The sequence below is a fragment of the Mauremys reevesii genome, linkage group 9, assembly GCF_016161935.1.
Source record: "Mauremys reevesii isolate NIE-2019 linkage group 9, ASM1616193v1, whole genome shotgun sequence".
Taxonomy (NCBI): domain Eukaryota; kingdom Metazoa; phylum Chordata; order Testudines; family Geoemydidae; genus Mauremys; species Mauremys reevesii.
This window is the reverse complement of record NC_052631.1, coordinates 81,573,034-81,596,994: the sequence shown is the minus strand read 5'-3', so window position 1 is coordinate 81,596,994 and position 23,961 is coordinate 81,573,034. Positions and strand designations below refer to the sequence as shown.

Below are 23,961 nucleotides of genomic sequence, written 5' to 3'. Positions count from 1 at the left end.
AACAAAACAAAAAAAGTCTAATTACTGCATGGACAAAAGGTACTAAAGGAATTTGCATCTGTGAAGACACTCCTCTGCTATTTGTGTGGTGTATTTTACTTTCCAGTTTATGAGTTACATCTTTTTCTCTTTGATGGCCAGAGGACTGCCACCAGTGACACCAGCAGAGCTAGGGGAGGTTTGCGGAAGCTGTAGTCACCCTAAAATTTGCCTTAGGTGCCCCTCCCCACTCCCGTAGCCACGCTTCCCAGGGCAAAGGTAAAATATTATGCAGAAGTTTGGGTGATATGGTATGGCATTGACACCCTTACTTCGCTGCTGCTGGTGGTGGCGGTGCTGCCTTTGGAGCTGGGATCCCGGCCAGCAGCCGCTGCTCTCCAGCTGTCCGGCTCTGAAGGCAAAGAGGAGAGAATGGTGGCTGCTGGCCGGGCACCCAGTTCTGAAGGCAGTGCTGCCACCATAGTGCAGAAGTAAGGGTGGCATGGTATGCCACACACATGTAGTCCCCATGGTTACCACAGTACACAAGCTTGGAAAGCAGCTTTCCAAGTTCTAAGCATATATTTATTCAGACCAAGTGAGATAAGCTTAGGAATATGTATGAGAGTGAGATAACATGCTGATGAGTGAGTATCACACCCAATGAGTGAGACTTGACATGTCTGGAAGGACGCTGTGGAGCCTCAGAGTGCGGCTGGTAGGGGTGACAGGGCCAGGCCCTGACTCCCTACCCTCAGAAGAGGGAGAGGCCACAAGGAGGCACTGACTGACTGACTGACTGCATCCTGGACCTGTGCCAACCGACCTACCACCATGACAGGGAATGCAACGCTTCCCCCCACTACATGTACCCCCTCCCAATACCCCCTTTCAGTACCTACGCCCTTCCACTTCCTCCCTCCTCGGGTTGTGGGCTCCTGCATATTAGCCACCCTGTGGCCCTGGTTAAATCCCCCCTGGGTACCTGTGCAAGAACTGAACTAACACCCCCACTCTCCTCTTAGGGCCGGGATAAAAAACAGGGGCACAGGTTCCCAACTGCTTTAATCCACGGAGCCCACTCCTCACTCAAAGCTAATAACAAACTTTCTTAAATATTTTTACATACCGGTTAAGTTTTCCATTATATCCTCCCTCAGTTTGCTAAATTTGCTGCTGTTGCCTGTACTTTATCTTAAAGTTAAATAATTTTTCTTGACTCAGGTTTCCCCCCTTCCAAGGCTGCTTGCACCTCTCCTCCTCCTGCCTCTCCTCACTTCTGCTTTGTTTTTGTTTTAAAAGTTATACTTATTACAGAAATCTCTATTGCTAAAAAGATGAAGCAACTGAAAATAAAACAAATCAAAAAACAAACAGAGAGAAAATAAGGTAAATGCTTTAAATAAGCCCAGTGAATTAATTAGTTTAACCCTTCAGGAATGTAACAGCTGGAAATACTCCTTTCTTGAAGATATGGTTGCCAAGCAATAGAAATGTTAACTTTACTTCTAATACTAAGCACTAATTAATAAGAAACATGGGCTTTTCTTATTTCCATTTAATAGCATTTTTTACAGTAAAAGTAATAGAAAGTAATAGAAGATGCCTTAAGTTACTAAATTAATACACAAAGGGAGGAAATAACTTAATATGGATTTTTATCAGTCCTTATTAAAAGTTTTAAATAAAAAGGTAACTTGCTTATTTCAATGTTTAATTCTTTTGTTTGCCTACCTTTTTAAAATGCAGTTTTTAATAATTTTGTGCTCTTAATGCCTTATTTTGTTGATATGATTGTAATTCTGGTGCCATTTGTTTTTAATTGTAAGTTTGTCATGTATGTTGTCCTGTGTTGTATGTTGTGTGTGTCACATGACTACTTTTTTGTTTTTATTTTGTTGCAACAAAAGTCGATTTTATACTTTTTTTTAATGTGTTACCACACTATTTTAATATTATGATGAAGTGTAACCATCATAATACCAATTAATTTTTTTTGGCAAAGCTCAAAAAGGCCTCCATTGTAAATATATATACATATATTTTTGCTTCAATAAATAATACAATTGCAAATAAAAATAATTCTCTTTTATTAATCACAGGTTTTTTATTTAAAGGAAAAATATAAGAGGAAACAGCAATATTAATGTAAAGGTAATAGTAGCAAAATGTCAGTTTCTTGTTTGTTTTTTCATAAACTTGATTGTGCCTTTATTAGATATTAAAATATAGTTAAAAGAATGTTATAGCAAAAATGGTAAAAAAATAACAATATATACTATGTCTGGTTATGTTGCAAAATGTTAACACTAACCAAACAATTTCAACAGGTTTCCCCCTTTGTGGGTCAAATACAACCAAGTGTCATAAAAGTTTAGTAGCCTTGAAGTGTTGGAATAGACCTGCATTTAAAATTCAGTTTGGTTTAATTTTTATACTCTTTTCTTCTATGTTATGTTAAAGGAAAGTAGTTGTTAAAGTTTGTGTTTCTAAATAGTTAACAAAAGTGGAATTGGTGTGACAAGCAAATTAACTCTAGAAAGGTTGGGTAAAAAATCTGTTACCAACTCTTTTGCTAAAAGGGAGTGCTCAGCAGGGGAGAGCAATACACTGCACAGAAGACTGTTAGCAGCTATTTTAGCAGTTATGCACTATAGTATAACAAAATAAATAATGTACATTTTAAGGGAGTAAAAATGACTGTCTGCAAAAATTGCAAAAGCATTTGAAACAGTTATACTGTATTTGTGCTAAAAAAAAATAAGGAAAGTCTGCACAAAAGCATACCTTGTTTTATAGAGTACTTGGTCCCTATTACAATGTAAACAAACTAAGTTAATCTGTGTATCAAATTTGGGCTATTGAAAACAAGAGAAATGTAAAACAAACAAGCGAAAACTTTATCATGTTAACCAACTCAAGCTGTTAAGGGTGGATCCCACAGACCAAAGACTCGGGAAGATATCAGTGCACAGTGAAGAAGCCCCTGGGTATCAGGAAAAGAAAAACAAAGTCCTTTGTATATAACAGACTGGTCAACTAATTTCAGTCAATTCAGACAATTAAATATGCAATTGTCTACAGAGCCATTATAGAAACCACAAGCTGGGCCAGGTCTAACTGTTGTTTAGAAATGGATATTATTAAGCAAAGTAGGTTCATTTCATCTGCCTGTGGTTGTAAATCTTTATCACTGAAATATGGATGAATTTGGCTACTGTGTAAAAGCAACTGTGTCATTGCTATATGCTACTTTTTTAATTGATAATACTAGCATCTTATCAGGAATGTGCACAAGATTCAGGGGCTGGGCAAAAGGCTAATCAGCAGTCTGGTATCTTTCAAAATAGCAGACTCCAAAATCTAGATACGACTGAGTATATTTCAAGATTATTTGAATGTGGAGACCTATTTAAAATAAGGGTAATATGAAAGGTGTGTGTGTGTGTATACATATACAAAACATTAATTATTTTGCCCACCTGGCAGTGGAAACTGTGTCTGAACCTGTAATTCATGGATAAGGGCCTGGCTACTAACAAAACAGTACATCATTTATAATGTGAATAATATTGTTAAACTGTTTAACAAACTAATTGCAGCAAACAGTATAAAGGCAAGGAAAAAACAAATTGGTGAAGAAATTATTTGTACTGCTTATGAAAGTTATGTAGTAACTACCCTAACCAACTCATTAGGGAACATTTAAAAAGGAAAATAGAGCAACTGGTGCACATTGCCCAACTTAATAGCTGAACAACAAGCAATTGGGGATGGTATTGCTTACACCCCCTGGTTTGTACTTTAAGCCTAATTTTAATGGTGGTTCAAATGATTACCACCACTATCGTCTTGGAAATGTGCAGGCGAGTAATAAACTTGAAAAGGAAAGCACAGAAAGACAGGAATATAATGCAAATGAAACAAATGCTGATATAAAAAGAACGACAGAAGCAGGGGAATGTAGCTAAGGCGTGGCCCAAAATGAGTAATTAGCACCTGGAGGGAGGTCTCATTTTTTGGAAGATAGAGTTAGGGAAGAAATAAATTATTAGGATGAAAACAGAATGTGCTAAATTAAGATAAGTAAATAGGTCAGTAGGCCAAGAAGACAGAATGTCTACGCCAACTAAGATAAGAGGGAAAACAGAGAACTATTTACTATTAAATAGATAATAAGGGACAAAGAACGTAGAGATGAGGTAAAAAGCAAGTTGAATCAGAATCAGTGTGTGGATGTATAGTAAAGGCAATGAGATGTGCAATGTATATAAAGGGAGAAGGTTTCTGTGTAATTTTGGAGCTGTAATCTACCCTGCATCCACCCCCACTGCGTTTGACTCTGACCAACTCAGCGTAGCACTGCTGTGTGTAACTTGCCATTTGCATAAACAAATTTTCTGTTAATACAAGTCATGGGGTCAGTGATACTGCATTCTAATTAAGGCACATGTTGTTCAGAACAATTTTGTTTAGTGTCAAATTACAAATATGGAATCCTGCCAACAATTTTTGATAAACTGGTTACTGTCCATTCAGTAGGATATCTGGAAAACAGCATCTACCAGAAACAACCAAATCTACCTCAACTACTGGTGTGTTACAGAGCAATGCAAACCTAAAGAGCACCACACCCAGCTTGTTATGTCAGGAATGTTGCAACTCCAGTGTGTGGCCACAATAATTCAGGCCAATCTAATGGACTGAGAAGCTAGTTGGTCCTGTCTTCTGCCCAGGAAAGCTTACCAGATGGTGACAATCAGCAGTAAGGGCAATCCATAACATGGATGGACAGTACTGTGTAGTAACTAATTACAAGAAAATTTATATATGAAGGCCTTACTTGTGATGTCACTATTTCAAATGTCTGTTTAATCCTCATGTACTTCGAACTGTGAAATATATTGTAATAGTGCCTATTCTGGTTTTTTTAAATGGGACTAAGAACAATTGGAAAAAAGAAATTGTCCACAGGTTGCAAGAGGGAATGCGCAGACCACTGGACATGTCGGGCATGAATGTATGGATGGGTAAAGCAAAATGACCAAGAAACCGTGTTTAGCCCACTGGGTCATTTTCAGTCCATACATTTTGCTTTTCCAGGATAATGGGTAAACATCCTCCCCATAAAAAGACAAAAAGCAGGGGAATGTAGTAGATAGAGTCTGGAGCACTATGCCTGGTGCAAGATTTGAGGCCTGAACCGGAGGCTGTGAACCAAAGTCAGGCCATGTAGCAAAGCAGATGCTTACAAGTTCATTGTCCAGTACATGAACTTGGCAAAGTTGTTGCTAGTTTATTAGCTATTTACATAAATATATTTTAGCTAGTACAGATGCATTCCAATCTAATACAAGATAAGATGGTTTGACAAAATAATGAATAGGGATGTTTTGTCCAAGATATCAGGAACAAAGGGAGGTAACAAACAGATGTCATGAAATACATAAGGGGGTGTTTAAGTTGTGTTTTCTTGTTGTTTGCTTTGGCCTATAAGTGTCACGGTACTTCACCTTAACCCTTTGTTCAGTTGAGGAGAGCTGCGGAAAGTCCCGCCGCTGACTGAGCTGAGTCCATTGCAATGAGCATACATATGTTACTGCAACTGTAGACATTGATCCAGGGAGCTAGTACTGTGCTTCATTGACAATAAACCTGGCTGAGTGCCTTCACCACTGAACCGTGTTTATGGTCTTCCTTTATTAATAAACTCAAGGTCTGCTGGACTAACCTGCTGCACTGTCTACTAATAATAATGAAGCTTCAAGGACAGAAGCAATGAGCAGCCACCTTAACTGTGTGTTATTGCAGTTTGGGTGCTCTTTAGCTTGTTATTAAGGATTTGTGTTTTATAACATCAATAAGAGAGTTGTTAGCTTGTTATTGTATTAGGAATTTTTGTTTGCACCAATAAAGGGTGCTTTGTTTTGGAAAAGATACTTGTCAAATCAGAGGGCTGTATCCGTATCCTCTAGTATTTTCTTGGGCACACTGGAGAGCCATACCTGATGAGAAAAGATTGGGTTTGAGGGAGCCTTTGGTAAGCTTGGCAGAGGACACTAGGTGAGCTACTCAGGGGGGAGGGGTATCTAAATTCTGTTTTCTGGGATAATGGTGGGGGGCAATTGATCTCACTTAGATGCTTGGCTGATCATGCCGACTTGGAGTGGAAAGATGCTGCAAAGCTCCCTGGACTGAATAGGGAATATTGGATTTTTTTTTCAGGAGCACAGAGTAGAGAGTGTCATTAATTAATTAACTCTCAATTTGAATTCAGGGCTGAAACCTGGTGTTAAAGGCTCAACCCTGAATCAACCAATGTAAGGGATATTACCTGTTTTCATAGATTCCAAGGCCAGAAGAGATGATTGTGATCCTCTGGACTAAATTCCTATATAACACAGGCCATAGAAAGCCCCAAAATAATTCCTCTTTGAATTAGTGTAATTTTTTTATTTTTTGTAATTTAAACATCCAATCTTGATTCTGCCAGTGATGGAGAATTTACCACAAAAAAAATTACCTGGGTAAATGTTCCCAATGGTTAATTACCCTCACTGTTAAAAATGTACACCATCTTTCCAGTATGAATCTGTCTAGCTTCAGCTTCCATCCATGGGATCTTGTTATACCTTTAGCTGCTACATTGGAGAGCTCATTATCAAATATTTGTTCCCATGTAGTAAGTGCTTAATACGTCTGCCTTTTCTGCATTATTATTGACATTATGTTTGAACAGGATGATAATGTGGCAGACTGATCCTATGGTGGCTCAAGAGAGAGGTCAAGAGGGGGGCTGTGCATAGATTGGGATAAAGAGACTGACCTCTTAGCAGAGCAGAGTGAGTAGGGTGGATCAGGTAGGGGGTTGGAGGGGCCAGCAAGACACTAATGTGGTTTGCTGAGGAGTTTGGTGGTAAAGGATTTTCTGGAAGAAGACCAGGGAGCAGAACAAAGGGGTTCTGTGCGCATTAGACAGTAGGGGAGAGATTGGCCATCAGGGCCCATCTCTCACATACACACGTACATGTCAGGCATGGTCTTTTTTTATAGTATTGCTTCTGGAATGGGCCTCACAGCCTGTCTTCATGTATCTGATGGTCCTTATGGAGCTGAAAGAATTTAGCAGAAACACAACCCTACAAGGGGAATAATTTATAGAAATCAGTCAGGTAAAATGGTATCAACTGAAATAGGGTATATGCAGTGAAAATCCTGGCCAGATACAACAAAGGGAGTTACTCCCAGCAGTAAGGCCACCCTTTCCCATTTGGATTATTAGAAAAATAACAATCTCGTTCGTAGAGAGACTGAATGAATTAGGCTTAATCTAAATAAATGGTCCCTGAAAGCTAGAGGAGACAGCTAGCTCTAGTGCTGTCTGCTGCTAGAGAAACTCCACCCCGCAAAGCTCTCCAGCATTGTATCGCACAATAAACATTATAATATTGAAATAAACTTTGTTGGTGAAACATGCCCTGAGAGAGGGGCGCTGTGCCTCGCAATTACTGGTTTTATAAAAATCCTTCCACTGGTATTTCATACTCTGCGGACATATTATCTAGTGAGGTCTCTAGCAGACTTAATTTATACACCACCATCTTATGAGGATCTCAACGTGATTTATCCCCCTCACTAGATGGTTCATGGCTGCTGCTTACAGAATCAGAGAAGTTAAGTCCTATAAGAGTTCATCTATTCCATCCCTAGAGCGCTCCACTTATTTCGTGGCTGAGAAATTGGCTGCAAAATGCACCCATCATTATGGAATTGTGCAGAAGAATATTAGTTTTAAAAGGTAAATCCCTAGCCGCTCTAAGTGTGAAAAAAATCACCCCCATGTGACCCAAGTGTAAATGCAGTACAGTCTGCCTGAGTCTGCAGTCAGCCTGAAAGAATAGCTCTGAAAAGTGTAAGTGCCTCTTTTCATCTCAATAAATTGTTAACTCTGGATCCTGCTGGTTCCTGCTGATCACTTTAGCAGAGACATCCAGCTGATGATGTGTTTATTATACACTCCCATACAACTGGATGCTGTGAAGCCAGACTTCAAACCTCTGGCTCTGTAGAAGGAGTTTAGAGAATGGAGACAAATGAGTGGAGGCATATAGAGACTTCTATAAGAAGAAAGACTGAAGAGACTGGGATTATTTAATTTGGAGAGGAGTGTGATATTAAAAAACACCTAAATGGATTATGTACCCCCATTGAATTCTGTTGAGTTTCAATGGGAATTAGGTGCCTAATTCACTTATGCACTGCTGGAAGTCCCACCTGAGATGACATGACAGAGGTATGCAAAATATGAACAGTGTGGGGAATTTAAACGCGGCACTATTTACTGGGATATTCAGTGACACTTAAAGGAATACATTCAAAACTGTTAAAATGAAAGTACTTTTGCAAAGCACAGAGCCTGGGTACAGTGACAGATTTGGACTTTACAGTGAACTTTGTGTCTTGTTATTTATCTCCTTCAGATGGTGAATATCATTTATGGGAGCTCTTTTATACCGAGATGCAGAGTGGCCATCCTGGAAATGTGTATCTCCCTGCTGAGGAAGGTCCATTATGTGATGGAACTGAGCTTGTCAGAGATTCACATGGCCAGAAAGGAATCCAGCAACATGAAGGGATCCATTTCTGTGAGCCTCCTGAGGTAATTATACTAATGCCACAGCTCCTTTGCCATCACCTGGCATTGCTCCTTGCCCCTATTGTAGCCCAGCTCCTGCATCACTTCTGCAATGTCCACATAGATATCTTCATTCCTGTGGTTACTCTACATCTGGCATTGCACTGCCCCTTCTCTCCAGAGGCAGTTGAGATCCAGGATTTCCTTCATGGTCCATGCAGCAACATGTGATTTAGCTGAGGATCTATCTTTGTGCAGATCCATACCAATCTGCTCACAGAGGTGGTCTAGGAGGTGTGCTCGCGCAGGAGGGCTATCAGGAAAAGCAGCATTTCCAAAATATGTTGGGGATTTTAAAAAGAGTGTGGGGTGAGCTTCTGGGCACAGTGCCCCCTGGGCAGTGAAGTTCAAAACAATGACTAGAGTGGTCACTGCTGAGGGAAGTGAGGCATAGTGAGACTGTTGCTGATGGACTGTTTTTTACCAAAATAGGTAACAGTGTCCACGCTGGTATTTTGCCAGCAGAAGTATGTTGGCTATGGACTTGCGTAATTTGGGGTTTCACCAAGAGAATCAATTTTGAGTGAGGATGTATGCAAACCTGTAGTGACAAAAGGAGACTTCAGCTAACAAAACTTTGTCGTGCAGACCAGACATAAGAGATCAAGTGGATGGAGAATATATTTCTGTTTTGCTGAACACATAGAGGTGTCCTTATCACTGTATTTCATCCATGTGCTTTAGTTTAGCTAGGCTCATTTATGTGTAATTTTTATCTTGAGCACAATTTTGTACATAGTAATAGAATAGTTCCAAGTGTCTGTGGTCTAGTGAGTCATGCCTGGAGTTAGAGACCAGGAAGTCCTGAATTCTAATCACAGCTCTGATGCTGGCTTATCAGTTCACCTCTCTCTGTTTTGGTTTCTTTTCCCATTTTAAAAATTGGTGAAGTTTAAATATATTGTAGAATAAGAGGAACCCATATGGCCTCCAAAACCTACGTCCTCAAGTTTGATAGGGAGAAAATGATGGAGACTGAATGATTCTTGACACCTTGCAGTTATTCATATTAATTGGATTTTGATCACCGGTTAACAGTTTGATGTCCTCAGATACCATTTCTCTCTCATTGTGGAAACCATGCCTGTTTCATCTTGTCTTGCAGACAGCAGTGGAAATTCACCCTCTTCCAGAGCAGCAACTGTCTGCAGTGAATTCAGCTGAGGCAATGCTCCACAGCATCACCTGGGATTATGATTTGCAGTGTATCTGGAAGTGCCTTGTAAGTGATTCTTGTCATCTTAGTATTGAACAGTGATTTGAGGGTTGGTAGCATGAAGTGTACTATAGCTCAAACGCACTTTCAGGCTTTAGGGTGCAGATAATAGAGTATAATCCTCTTTCTCCTTCAGAGGACCTTTCTAATTCCATATACCAAGAGCCATAGGGATTATTCCATATGGCCTTATCAAGAACACACGCAATCTAAGACTTGAGCTGGCTAAGCTTCTAGATGGACTATTATGAGGCAGTATGGAGTGCACAATGTATTCAAACGAGGAAATGTATTCAAACAGCTTTACTGTTGCCATCTTTCAGTTACTTTTCAAGTCATCTTAATACCCACCTTTGAAGAACGGTTTGTTTGCTGGTGCCTGGCAGATGATTTATGCACTATGCATGTGTAACAGGATGGTCTGCCCCTTTAAGGGCCTGGGGCCACCAGCCGCCCTGTTTGAGACTCAGACCCAGCTAGTAAGGGGTCCGGTGAGCCCTATAAAGGGCTGAGAGAGTTCACCTGGAGGGAGATGGGTTTCTGCAGTAGGTCCTGAAGCAGGAACTGGATGGAAGGGTATGTTCTCCTTTCAGCCCTGAAAGTGGCAAGAGGAAACAAATGATGTTTTGCCTATGTTTTATGTTTCAAGACTAAAACTGCCCTGAGGGAAGATCCTGAAAGAGATCTGGGCATAGAGCTGAGTTTTTCCTGTGCCTCCAGTGTCCCTATGACCTATATTCAGGAGGGATGAATCCCCATATTCAGAAGAGGGGATGTGGCTTGAGCTCTAACTCCGGAATGTGTGCCACACAAAGGGTGTCACTTTTGGAAATGAAGACTTCGGTTGTTGTGTGTTCTGTAAATGGTTCATGTCCTAACACCAATAAACCTAGTCCTGCCTGTTGTCCTAACAACTACATCACTCTCTGGCAGCAATGACTGAGGCCGTCTCCCTCTTTCTTCTTCTCACCACAAAGCAGAGTTAGGTCACTGTGTTCTAAAGCACTTAGGATTTCTCATCTGTTCCTCTTTTATTCTTTTAAGTGAATTAAGCACTGGTGAAAAGTACCAGTGTGAAAGCCCCAGAGACTCCAATCTCTCTCTTTATCCTCAGAAGAGGAACAATATAAGCATCAGTTGTGCAAGCTCCCTCTAGCAATGTGCCTCTTTCTTGGTGTGGAGGGACTGCTTCTAGGGGTGAGTACGGAGTTCAGTCTCTGGCCTTAGCTTCTCTACTAAGAACAAGGAAATCCGTTGTTGCCAGTTGTGATTGTTGTTTCTATGATGCGGACACTTGTTGCTTAGGAACTGGATGGATACCCCTAACTCATTTCAAACAGACAAATGACTTTCAGGGTCACATTCTTTCCTGTGCTGAAGGCTGGAGGAGGTGTCAGGGGCCAGTGATGGCTCCCTCATCTCAGGCAGTCCTGGTGTGCATTAGAGCAGCCTAAGAGGGATGTTCTAACCTAGGCCAGCAGGTTATCATCAACAGTGGCCAGACTGGTAGGAGAGAATATGTCCCTCAGTTGCTACTGACTTGAGATGGAGGCGAACTGGTGAACTGCTTTGTATCCCCAGTGGCTGTTTCCTGCCAGCCTTTCAGGACCCCGGCATATTTTATACTTGTTCAGTATTCTTAGGCACCATTTGTATTTAATAAACTGCTAATCATCTCCACCTGCAACTCATAAATCTTCTTTCTTTCTTTCAAGAATCTTCTGGGGAGTTTATTCTACCTTTTTCAGATTATAAATTCTTTGGTCAAGATACTTTTCCCCGTTTATACTCGTGTAAATGAAAAGTAACTCCAGTAAGTAAATTAAGCCACACCAGATTTAGGCTGGTATGACTGAGAGCATAGTTTGGCCTTTCCTGTGTATCTGAGTATGAACAGATGGGAAAAACATCCCAAAACATTTGTTATACACAAAAGCTGTTTTTATTAAATCGGAGAGAAAATACAGAGAAATGCTATAAAGAATCTGGTATTGGAAAACAGGAAACAATAGCTCAGACGTTGTTAGCACCTGGATCTAGTCACTACGACTATCTTCATTTCAACTACTAATGGATCTGAATCTGTTTTGTTATAATACTGTCTTTGAAAACACAGCAAAGTTTATTACAGTAATAACTTTCCCAAAAGCTGCCAGGCCCTGGGTCTGAATAAATCTAGGTCAAAATGAAACAAGAGATTCATTACCCAAAGAAAAGTGAAATGGGGGGAAGAGATTTGAAGGTCACTGCCAAGCTCCTGCAGTGCTTCATGCCGGGAAAGTAAATTCTCAGAAAATACCAGACAGAAAGAAAACTTGGAAAAGGGCCCTGTTCTCTGGAACTGGATTTGCACTTTCCATCTGTGTTTAACAATGATCAGAAAACACAGGCTCTTGTTGTATTGCTATCAAAGGGCCTTATTCAGAGCCCAGAAACAGCTTGTATCATTTTGTTTCCTATTATTTCAGTGGCTTTTCGCATCTGGAACATACCTCTGGGCTTCAGTAACTAAAATGAGTGCAAAAATTTTAATGTGCTCATATGAAAATGTACTGTAGGAGGTGCTGTAATGCCTGTGAATTTAAATGTTTTCATCAGATATGAAACTAAGTAGGACCTTCGTATAGACGGGGAAAATTGAGCAGCTAACACCAGACCATAACACCTTGCAGGAACTGGAAAAAGACCTGAGGGCTGTAGACCAGCTAACACTGTTCTGCCCTGTGGCCCGGAATTGCTATTGGTGGGCCTGCCCAGAGCTTTAAGTTAAAACAACCGCTAGCTGCCCCAAAGGGGCCATTCTGGCATCCAGGGACCAGCAATGCTTTGCTATACCCCCTTCCACCAGTTATGTCCCTGTGCTGGATGCTTAGAAGCACGTGGCACAGGGCTATCTGTAACGGCTGCGCGCCACCCTGGGAATCCTCAGCTGCCTGGCTAGTGCAGCTGTACAGCCCCTTTAGCTGCAGGAGTGGTGCATATCGGGGGACCAAAAGTAGCCCAATTAATCAGCCTGGAAAGTCCAAATACAAATACCTCTTTTCAGAAAGAAGAAAAAGGGATTGCAGAGCCCTAGGGAGCATAACTAGGTGTAGTGGGTTAAAATGAAGCAAACCAATCTTAGGTGGAATAACTGGTAGACCTTTCTCTGATGAGGTCTGAATCTGCCTCTTTGCTTGTGTAATTTAAAACTAGACTGGAGCCTTAGGGTACGTCTACACTGTAATAAAACACCTGCGACTGGCCTGTGTCAGCTGACTCGGGCTTGCAGGACTCAGGCTGCAGGGCTATAAAATTGCAGTCTAGACATTCGGGCTCGGCTGGAGCTCATTTTCTGGGACCCCATGAGGAATCTACACTGCAGTTTTATAGCCCCCCCCCCCACCTGAGATCCATGAGCCCAAGTCAGCTGTCACAGGCCATCTGTGAGTGTTTTATTGCAGTGTAGACATACCCTCTTAGGAAATAGCCTAAGGCTGGGGTGAGAAAGGTGACATGAAAAGTCCTTTTTGTCTCTAATTCCTTTGAATAATATTACAAGTCATCTGAGAGAGAAAATCTGGAAACTGACTTTGAGGAGTAATTAAAAGACCATCTGTCAGGGTTCCTTCCCCTCTCTGAACTCTGGGGTACAGATGTGGGGACCTGCATGAAAGACCCCCTAAGCTTATTTCTACCAGCTTAGGTTAAAACTTCTGCAAGGCACAAATCCGTTCCTTGACCTTGGATGATATTGCTGCCACCACCTAGTGATTTAGACAAAGATTCAGGAAAAGGACCACTTGGAGTTCCTATTTCCCCAAAATATCCCCTCAAGCTCCTTCACTCCCTTTCCTAGGGAGGCTTGAGAATAATATACCAACTAATTGCCTTTAATAAAAATACAAACCAGACCCTTTATTTTTAGGACACTAAAATCAATCAGGTTCTTAAAAGAATAACTTTATTATAAAGAAAAAAGTAAAAGAAGCACCTCTGTAAAATCAGGACGGAAGGTAATTTTACAGGGTGATAAAAAGATTTAAAACACAGAGGATTCCCCTCTAGGCTCAACTTAAAAGTTACAAAAACAGGAATAAACCTCCCTCTTAGCATAGGGAAAATTCACAAGCTAAAACAAAAGATAATCTAATGCATTTACTTACAATTTCTGTAATTTTAGAGGTATCATTTCAAGGTATCTTTTCAAGAGATGGGTTACCTGCTTGGTCTCTCTCTCTATCCAGAGGGAACAAACAAAGAGAGCACAACCAAACCCACCCCCACCCCCCCAAAAAAAGATTTCAAAGTATCTTCTTTTCCCATTGGTCCTTCTGGTCAGGTGCCAATTAGGTTAATTGAACTGATTAACCCCTTACACATAAAATGATTCTGGACCTCTGTCTGGACCTCTTGCCAGGAGGGATTTTATGTTACTGCATACATAAAGGTTGTTACCCTTCCCTTTATATTTATGACACCATCTCAAACACTCTGTCTAAAATAGTGAATTTTCTTTTAACAGTCTCAGCAGTTACATACCTAAAATCTTCCTAATATGATCAGGGACCAAAACAAGTTAAAAATTTGCAGGTGCAAAAGTTTATTCCCTCTGCAGCTAGAAATGAATGGAAAGCCCTTTAAATGAAAGGAGGGTGACAGCTCTTTTTTTAATTTAACTTGAGTAAGGAACAGTGAGGAAAGGAACAAATTTTCCCTGCATTTCTGTTGCTCAACATTCTAATTTTATATTGGGCCCAGGAAGTTTGAGCATTACATATTTTCAAAATACCGCTGTTCTTTGAGGCTGTAAGAAGCACAGCGGGTGGCAGAGGGAAGAATTATGTGGCCAGGAGAACATCTGGCTTGGCAGTTGTTGACATGTTTGAGTATTATTCCTTAGAGGATGAAAAGCGATTGCTGATAGGACAGATTTGGAGGGGATTGGGGGGGGTTCAACATATTTTCTGTTTGATTGGTTGGTGTTGTTTTCTAGCATCCATGAGCCTAAGCTTGGAGCCCAGCCACTGAACATCCTGTTTTCACTGAACTTGTCTCTTCATCTAGGCTTCTTCTCTCCTCTGGCCACAAAGCTACTGCAATAACTCCAAGGTAAGGATTTGAAACGTAGCTTTTTAGTTGATTTCTCACTTGGGATTTGTACTGTTGAGCAAGAGGCATCGAGCATCCTAAGCAGATGAATAAGAATTTAGCAAAGGCATTTAAAAATCAGCATTTTACACAGCTACTTGCTTGTAAAAGGAAGGAGAATGCTCTCACAAAGTTCCAGTAACAGGTTTTCTGAACTCTGAGAAGGTTACTCTAACTTGCTTTGTCACTCATATCCTTGCTTCAGTATTTGAGTTTATGTGCTGCAAGCACAAAGCAGAGTATGTATCTATGTACTATGTGGGCCCAATCCTGCTCCCATTGAAATCAATGGGAGGTTTGCCATTGACTTCACTGGAAGCTGGATCAGGCCCTCGGTGTGTGCACACGTGTGTTGAGGGCAGTCGCTGTGGCAGCCAAACAGCAATTAATTTATGTTTCCAGTGAACTTGTGAGCCAGCCTCAGCCTTCTCTTACCAAGCCTTCTGGTGAAAGGGAACTATATGGGGAACCTAGTAACATACTGTGATAGTGTCCAAGCCCTTCGCTTCTGGACTGTAGGTTCAAATCTCGATTACCAGCAGGTCACAAGTGGAAAGGCACTCCCATTCCTTGGTACCACACAAGGGAGCTGGTGCTTCTTTGCCCAAGTGCTTTCCACAAAGACAGAAGAAGGTGACAACTGGACCACACCATGGTATAAAGTACAGACAGGAATGAATGGGTGGGGTGCACGAATGTGAGTGGGAAGGAAAGAGAGGGCAGGTCTAGAGTAGCTCGCAGTGATACAGGTCAGAACCAAGAGGTCTATCCCAGGACTGCCATAGAAGGGGGTGCAGTATGTCAGAAATGACAGAGGTGTCTGTGTGCGTGATATCCATGGGTCCTTTCCAAAATGCCCCAGTTCTGTCATTGCCACATGTTGTATAGTGGAGAAGACTGAGGTTGACTCATGAAATGTCTCTTGTAATGACATTAATACAGAACTGAGAAACAGCTTCCACACATTTGGGGTCAACATTCTTTAAGCTTTGGAGAATGGAGCTGATATTGGGTTATCAGTAACTGTACATGAATCATGCTGCTCAGTGACAGAGTCCTGGGCAGCAGCGTCTGGGATTGCTATGAAGGCATCACATTCAGCCCCTGGAGAAGGGAGTGCCTCATGTTGCTCATGAACCTCTCCCAGCTGACCCAGGGGTCGTGTTGATAGACTCCAGGAGGAAGCAGCATCCTATAGTTGGGCAGATAGTTACACCCAACATGAGTCCAGAGGGGACAAATAAAGAGGCAAAGTGGAACCTCAGAGAACATTTACCTTCCCCCTCCCAGAAAACATGGTCCAGTTGACAGTCATGCAGTCATATCATCTCACTTGTGACTCTCCAAATCATCAAGGTACTGTGGAGAGAGGAGAAAATCTCCCACACCCAGAAGGACAGGTGAAGTCTAAAAGACCCCCTAAAGCTCTGGGATGAAGACTGTGGTCGAAAGCTCTGCTCCTCTGGCACATGGGAAGCTAATACATGGGTATTTCTTGTCCTTATGTGAGGCAGAGTTTCTGAATTCCCTCAGGAACTAAGGACCATCACAAACTTCACCACCTTGTGCTCCAAATGCAAGGTACTTTTCTTTGACCTTGCCTTCTCTAACATAAATACATGGCAACATGTATATTAAAACATATTATATTACATTAAAAAACCTCTACCAAAAACAAGACACTCCACAGTATACCCTTCGCCCCTAGCATGAAGATGAGAGAACAAACAACACGTGACAGACAGTCATGTTTCTTAATGCACTATTGGAAGACGTCCAGATGAGTGATGCGCGCAGTTGAAGAGCCTATATTGAATAGAATAGGTCAGTGGTGAGAGGAGTCGGGCACTTTCTCTAGGAAATTCCAGTGCTCAGGGAAGTTACAAAATGAGCTTTAATGGAGTGGTGTGACATTCCATGGAAAACTGCCCTGCTTCAGATTTGCAGCCTTGAGGGTTGTAATTTGCATTCTTACCCTTTCTCCCTCCTGTAGGCTTGCTAGAGATTAACAGAAGCCAATCAGAACGTGAACCCACCACTTGACACCTGAAGGATGGATGGCTCAAAAGAGAAGATCATCCTGAATGTTGGAGGAATCAGACATGAGACGTACTGCAGCACCCTCCGGACCTTCCCAGGGACCAAGCTCTGGAGCCTCACAGAGCCCAGTGCCAGCACGCTGTACGATTATAACCCTACCACCAAAGAATTCTTCTTTGACAGGAGTGCTCGGCTCTTTGGCTATGTGTTGAGCTATTACAGGACCAAACACCTCCATTGTCCTGTAGACACCTGCAGATCAGTCTTAGAGGAAGAGCTGGCTTTCTGGGAGATAAGTGATGCACAGCTGGCACCCTGCTGTTGGCTGAAGCTGACCAACAAAGACAGCCAGCCAGAGGAATTTAATGTTTGGGATGAGAACGAACATGCTGATGACCAGTGCCTTATAGTCCAGGTGGAAAGAAGGGATTTCAGCTGGAGGGCCAGGTGGCAGCCAAAGATCTGGTCTATCTTTGAAAAGCCCTTTTCCTCTTTAAGTGCCAAGGTAATGCTCCCAGTGGAGAACCAGATAGATTCGTCAGAGTGAGCCTGAATCTGTTGGGGTGGAAAAAGCTTAGGAACTTGCAGTGCTAGTGTACGGGTTCAGAGTCCTGCTTACAGCTATGGTACTTGAATAATTAAATAAAACATCCCAGAATAACAGTATTTTTAGTGTGCAGTTCAGCTTGCTCTGATTCGGGTAGGTGATGCTGCTATTAGTTACACAGAAGTATTTGCCTTGGTATACCAGGGCAATTTGTGAATCCCAGAGGTTTCATGAGTTTTAGCACTAATGATTATTCATTTGAAAATTCATAGTAGAAATGAGCTATTTACTATGAGTTATTTTTATATTATAAAATTTTACTGATCCCACTTGGGAGCTGACACCAGACCATATGACTTAGGTAACCCCCTTCCTCATTCAACATGACTAATAAACAATTGAAGTGATAATTTCATAAACAAGCTACAGCAGTGGTGGGCAACCTGCATCCCATCAGGGTAAGCTGATTGCGGGCAGTGAGACATGTTGCTGACATTGACTGTCTGCAGGCATGGCCCCCTGCAGCTCCCAGTAGCCACGGTTCGCCATTCTTGGCCAATGGGAGCTGGGGGAAGTGGCGGGCCGTGCTGGCTGCCACTTTCTGCAGCTCCCATTGGCCAGGAACAGCGAACCGTGGCTACTGGGAGCTGCCAGGGGCTGTGCTCGCAGCCCACAATCAGCTTAGCCTGTTGGGCTGCATACGGCCTGCGAGCTACAGGTTACCCACCACTGACCCATAGGCTCTAAATCAGGGTTTCTTGAACAGGGCCCGTGCCGCTTCCAGCAGCCCCCATTGGCCCGGAGCAGCGATCCGTGGCCAGTGGGAGCCACGATCGGCCGGACCTGCGGATGTGGCAGGTAAACACACTGCCTGGCCTGCAAGGGACTTTCCCTACACAAGCGGCGACCCCTGTTTGAGAAACCCTGCTCTACATTATTCCTCCAAAGCATTTGGCAAATATTTTTGAAAATAGGGATCAGTTCATGAAAGGTTCTCTATCCAGAAACAGGATAAATGTGCAATTAATATAGGGTCTGATTCTGACCTCACTCCAGTTTTACAGCTGACTCCACTGACTTCATTAAAATTACTCCTGATTTACACCAGTGTAAATCTGTTATTTGTAAAGGAGAGTTTGACCAGCTTTAGACTTACTATCTACCTGTTATTAAACAATACAAGGCATATAATTTGGAAGCCTGCAGAGTCAGTTAAGAGTCTGTGGCTCAAAATCAAACATTCTTCTTTACCTGTGCTCTCTACCAGGTCACCTGCTTTTCTAAACCTCAGCATGGAATTTAAACCAGTTAATGGTTGAGCTAATGCTAAACACTTATGCCAGGGCCTTAATAACACCCAGGTGATTTCTGCTTGTGCTATCAGGGGGAAAAAAGTGCCAACTCTCAGCTCATTTTATTTTCTGTAACTAAAATGCTGTTGTGTCTCCCTGCTAGTGCTGGCCCTGGCTATGGCCCTTTGCTGTGCCCCACTGCTCTGCATGCCAGGGCTGCGCATTTGCTACTGTGCTGTGTACATTAAATAGTTATTTAGTGCATTTCATTAATTCCTCTCCTCTCAGAACAGGCACTTGGGGCAGCAAGTTTGGAGAAGGCAGAGGACATTTTCCAGTCTGTCTAGAACAGCTGAGTCACTTGAGCCAGTGGCTAGGGCAATCTCAGTGAATCTGTCCACGTTGCTCTAGCTGTCAGATGTCTCCCCTTCCCTACAAGTCCAGATGCTAATAGTTCACATTATTTTCCTTGACCCAGATCCCCCTCTTGGCCTTGGACAGGTAAGGATGGAAAAGAAAAAGAAACCTTCAATGTATGAATCCATTCCTAGATGGAAATTGGGTAAAAGTTAGTCTAGGAGACGGTAATGTTTGATGCTGAGAATCCTGGATGTGAAGTGAGGCTTTGAAGTTTTGTGATACCCTCACACTGACCTGATCCTACGTTTGACCTTTCTGTCCCTCTGCAGTGCCTGGCTATTATTTCTCTGCTGTTCATCATTGGAATCGTCATCATATTCTGTGAGGAGACGAAGGCACAGTTCGAGTACTCTGCTGCTAACTTGACCATTTTTGGCCATTCTGATGTGATCCACAGCATCCATGAGCCTTATTATCACCAGGCCCCTTACCTGCTCCACCTGGAGCTGTTCTGTGTCCTCTGGTTCACTTTTGAGTTTTCCATGCGATTTTTCTTCTGTCCAGACAAAAAGAAATTCCTCAGGAATCCTCTGAATGTGGCTGATTTCCTCTCCCTCTTCCCAGTTTACATTGAACTCTTCACCGCCGAGCAGATTCACAAAATGCCTAACCTAGCGCTTTGGCTGGGTTTTGTCCGCGTAGTCTACCTCTTCAAACTCCTGAAGATATTCAAGCTAATAGAGACCCCTCTGATCCTGAGAGTCCTGTCCTACACGCTCAAGTCCATCATCCGAGAGATCTGCTTCCTGCTGATGATCCTGGCCTTTGAAACCCTCTTCTTTGGTTCTCTCTTTTTCTATGGCGAGTTGCTGGGTATTCATTCTTACCGGGCAGATTTGCACTTCACAGACATTAACATTTGCTTCTGGTGGGCTCTGATCACGCTAACCACTGTGGGCTATGGTGACATCATCCCTCTCACCATCTTTGGCCAGGTGATGGCAGCCTTTGCTGCAATATTTGGCATGTTAACTATTATCATTCCAATCCCCATTTTCCTGGTCAAGTTTAAAGGCTACTATGCCACTGCCATAACCAAACAGAAGCTGAAAATGAGCAAAAAGCAATAATGCGATTGACTTCAGACCATTGCTGCCTTGGGGCACTTCAGAATTAATTCCAGTGTGGTTTGTTTCCACCACTTTGTGAGAAGAAAACACACTCCTATGAAAAGTCCATGCCACATTCATTAAGACTGCCTCCTTGCTCCTTTGGTATATTTCAAATCAATGTCAGGTACCCAGATCTAAGCTATAGCTTTCTATTTTAGTGGCTAATGCTCTTTATGGCCTATCCCTATATCAAACAGCACTACACTGACCCTCAGCGAGACCCAGCTAGCACTGAAATCTCACCTATCCCTTGTCAGAACAAGATGAGAAAATTCACTGTGGACAGTTTCATCAGCACACAAGATGTTGTTGTTTTTCTCCACCAGCAGGAAAAAGCAATGCTGTTCACTGTGCAAAGCTATGATAAGTGATTCCCAGAGACGGCAGGGATGAAGGGCTGCACTGAAGTATAGACCAAGAATCTGCAACGTGCTAAATGCTCTCAACCCCAGTGATGCCAGTTCAAAGTGGGGCCTAACTAGGGTGACCAGACAGCAAATGTGAAAAATTGGGACAGAGGGTGGGGGATAATAGGAACCTATATAAGAAAAAGACCCAAAAATCGGGATACCTGGTCACCCTAGGCCTAACAGAAAAATGTATAAGGTGCACACCCTGGCAACAGCCTTCTGCACGCTCTCTGGGCCGGATAATCAGCTGGTGTAAATCAGTGCAGCTCCACTGACTTCAAAGAAGCTTTGCTGATTTATCCTGTCTGAAGATATGGGTCTGTGTGCCTCACAGGGACAATCACACCTTCATTTTCATAGATACCTTTTTACGGAGAGAAATGTGTAGCTAAAATCTAAGGGTCAGATCTTCTCCCTAGCATCTGCTCCCAGAGGGGGATCTTCCACATGTTAGATCTCACCGTGCATGGAATGGGGAGAGTAAGGTATCTCAATGGCACTGGACCCCACCAAGAGGCTTTTACTGAATCCTGGTGTTGGGAAGGGGGTGAAGATTGCGTGGACAGTGAGGCAGCCTGCATTAGGCTGTGGCAGGCTGGGAGGAGAAGAGACATGTAGGGATGCACATTATCTTCCCATCAGCCCTGTTACCCATGGTGGGGAACCTTCCACCTTTAAGAAGGGACCTGGGACAGCTGCAACTAGAGGAAGTCCTTATAGTACTTTTTCACAGGAGTCCATTGGCACAGGATGTGTGTGTGGAAACGCAGATGGCAGGGAATCCATAAAACTGGATGCTGACACACAGCTCCTTCTAGGCAGGGTCATACTCTCCCATGGAACAGTACCTTCCCCCCCATGAGTTCGACTGGGCGGGGAGCAATCTGGCCCTAAGAAATTCTGCCCTGTCCTCTCATATTTTATTGAAGAAGCAAAGGATGTGGTATATTTTGTCTGATTTGCCTGCACATAGAGGCCAGTGTGAACTAGTGAACAGATCTAAAATCTGTAGTTCTTATAGTCAATATTTTTAGTGATTTTTTTTCACTTGGCCTGATTCTGATCCTCACATACCCCACTGCCAATTTGGAGTAAATACTCTGAAGTGAGGGAGTTACATTAGTGGGGTAGGAAAAAAAAGAGTGGGAGATCAGAATCAGGCCCAATAAGTTGGTGATGCATTCAGTGTGCAATAAGGGACCCCTTCAATGGCAATTCCCTTGGACTGCAGCCAGAGGCTTCATATCCTAGTGGAAAGATTTCAGAGTAGCAGCCGTGTTAGTCTGTATCCGCAAAAAGAACAGGAGTACTTGTGGCACCTTAGAGACTAACAAATTTATTTGAGCATAAGCTTTCGTGGGTTACAGCCCACTTCACCAGATGCATCGAATGGAACATATAGTAAGAAGCTATATATACATACAGAGAACATAAAAAGGTGGAAGTTGCCATATCAACTCTAAGACGCTAATTAATTAAGATGAGCTATTATCAGCAGGAGAAAAAAACTTTTGTAGTGATAATCAAGATGGCCCATTTCAGATGGTTGACAAGAAGGTGTGAGGATACTTAACATGGGGAAATAGATTCAGTTTGTGTAATGGCCCAGCTGCTCCCAGTCTCTATTCAAGCCCAAATTAATGGTATCTAGTTTGCAAATTAATTCCAGTTCAGCAGTTTCTCGTTGGAGTCTGTTTTTGAAGCTTTTCTGTTGCAAAATTGCCAACTTTAAGTCTGTTACTGTTTTTGAATGTTATGATTCCTGATGTCAGATTTGTATCCATTTATTCTTTTGAGTAGAGACTGTCCAGTTTGGCCAATGTACATAGCTCATCTTAATTAATTAGCTTCTTAGAGTTGGTATGGCAACTTCCACCTTTTCATGTTCTCTGTATGTATATATATCTTCTTACTATATGTTCCATTCGATGCATCTGATGAAGTGGGCTGTAGCCCATGAAAGCTTATGCTCAAATAAATTTGTTAGTCTCTAAGGTGCCACAAGTACTCCTGTTCTTTCTAGTGGAAAGAGTTTGTTTGAAATTGCAAAAGCAATCTGTTCTAGTCCACTGGTGGGGCTAGGTTTTTATGAGAAATCCTCTGTAACTTTTAGTGTCCCTGGATGAAATCCTGGCTTTATTGAAATCAATGGAAAATTTCTATTGACTTCAGTAGGATCAGAATTTCACTTCCCATGTCAAATGGATCAACACGTGCCGGGCTGGTGCAAGGAGGTTTCGCGCCCTAGGCGAAACTTCCACCTTGCGCCACCCCCCCCTCACCCAGCAGAGACCACCACCACTCCCGCCTGGGCAGCCCCCCCGCAGCAGCTTACCCCCCCACCGCAGCAGTGAACCCTGCCCGGGGAGACTCCCCTTCCCCAGCAGCAGCTAACCCCGCCCAGGGATACTCCCTCCCCCGCTGCAGCAGCTAACCCCACCCGGCGAGACGACCCCCGCAGCAGCTAACCCCACCTGGGGAGACTCCCTCCCCCCCCGCGGCAGCTAACCCCATCCGGGGAGACTCCCCTCCGTGGCAGCTAACCCTGCCTGGGGAGCCCGCCCCAACTCACCTCGGCTCCGCCTCCTCCGCTGAGCATGCTGGCGCCGCTCTAATTCTCCTCCCCTCCCAGGCTTGCTGCGCCGATTGGAGGAGACTTAGAGCAGGGGCCGTGTGCTCAGCGGAGGAGGCAGAGTGGAGGTGATCTGGGGTGGGGAGTGGTTCCCCTGTGTGCCCCCCCCCCCCGTTACTGCGGGCGGGCGGCCCTCCCTGCGCCAGCTCACCTCCACTCCACCTCCTTGCCTGAGCGGGCTTTTAGGTGCCCCCAACCACTAGATGCCGTTTGCCTAAATGGTTGCACCAGCCCTGAACACGTGTTCAGTATCTCATGATTTTTACGTATCAAAGGGGTAGCTGTGTTAGTCTGGATCTGCAAAAGCAGCAAAGAGTCCTGTGGCACCTTATAGACTAACAGACATATGGGAGTATGAGCTTTCATGGGTGAATACATGCGTCCGACAAAGTGGGTATTCACCCACGAAAGGTCATGATTTTTATGTAACCAGAAAAGCTCTGCTTTTAATAAAAATAACTAAACAGCACTATTCTTTCAAGAAACAA

General features: G+C 43.0%; 1 protein-coding gene across 6 annotated transcripts; it reads left to right on the top strand.

The window, feature by feature from the left end:
- The first annotated feature begins 7,695 nt into the window (after nucleotides 1–7,695).
- On the top strand, nucleotides 7,696–22,161 carry LOC120371410 (potassium voltage-gated channel subfamily C member 1-like). 6 transcript variants are annotated; one of them, XM_039487107.1, is made up of 5 exons: nucleotides 7,696–7,777; nucleotides 8,460–8,638; nucleotides 9,780–9,896; nucleotides 14,937–14,981; nucleotides 19,589–22,161. In XM_039487107.1, the coding sequence occupies exons 1-5, from the start codon at nucleotides 7,744–7,746 to the stop codon at nucleotides 20,387–20,389; spliced, it is 1,176 nt and encodes a 391-aa protein (XP_039343041.1). In that variant the 5' UTR covers nucleotides 7,696–7,743; the 3' UTR covers nucleotides 20,390–22,161. The 6 variants fall into 6 exon arrangements, with proteins under 6 accessions (XP_039343041.1, XP_039343036.1, XP_039343039.1 ...); XM_039487102.1 differs by lacking the exon at nucleotides 7,696–7,777 and adding an exon at nucleotides 17,014–17,565 and having other exon boundaries at nucleotides 8,618–8,638; nucleotides 14,866–14,981; XM_039487105.1 differs by lacking the exons at nucleotides 7,696–7,777; nucleotides 8,460–8,638 and adding an exon at nucleotides 17,014–17,565 and having other exon boundaries at nucleotides 9,810–9,896.
- The last annotated feature ends 1,800 nt before the right edge of the window (nucleotides 22,162–23,961 follow it).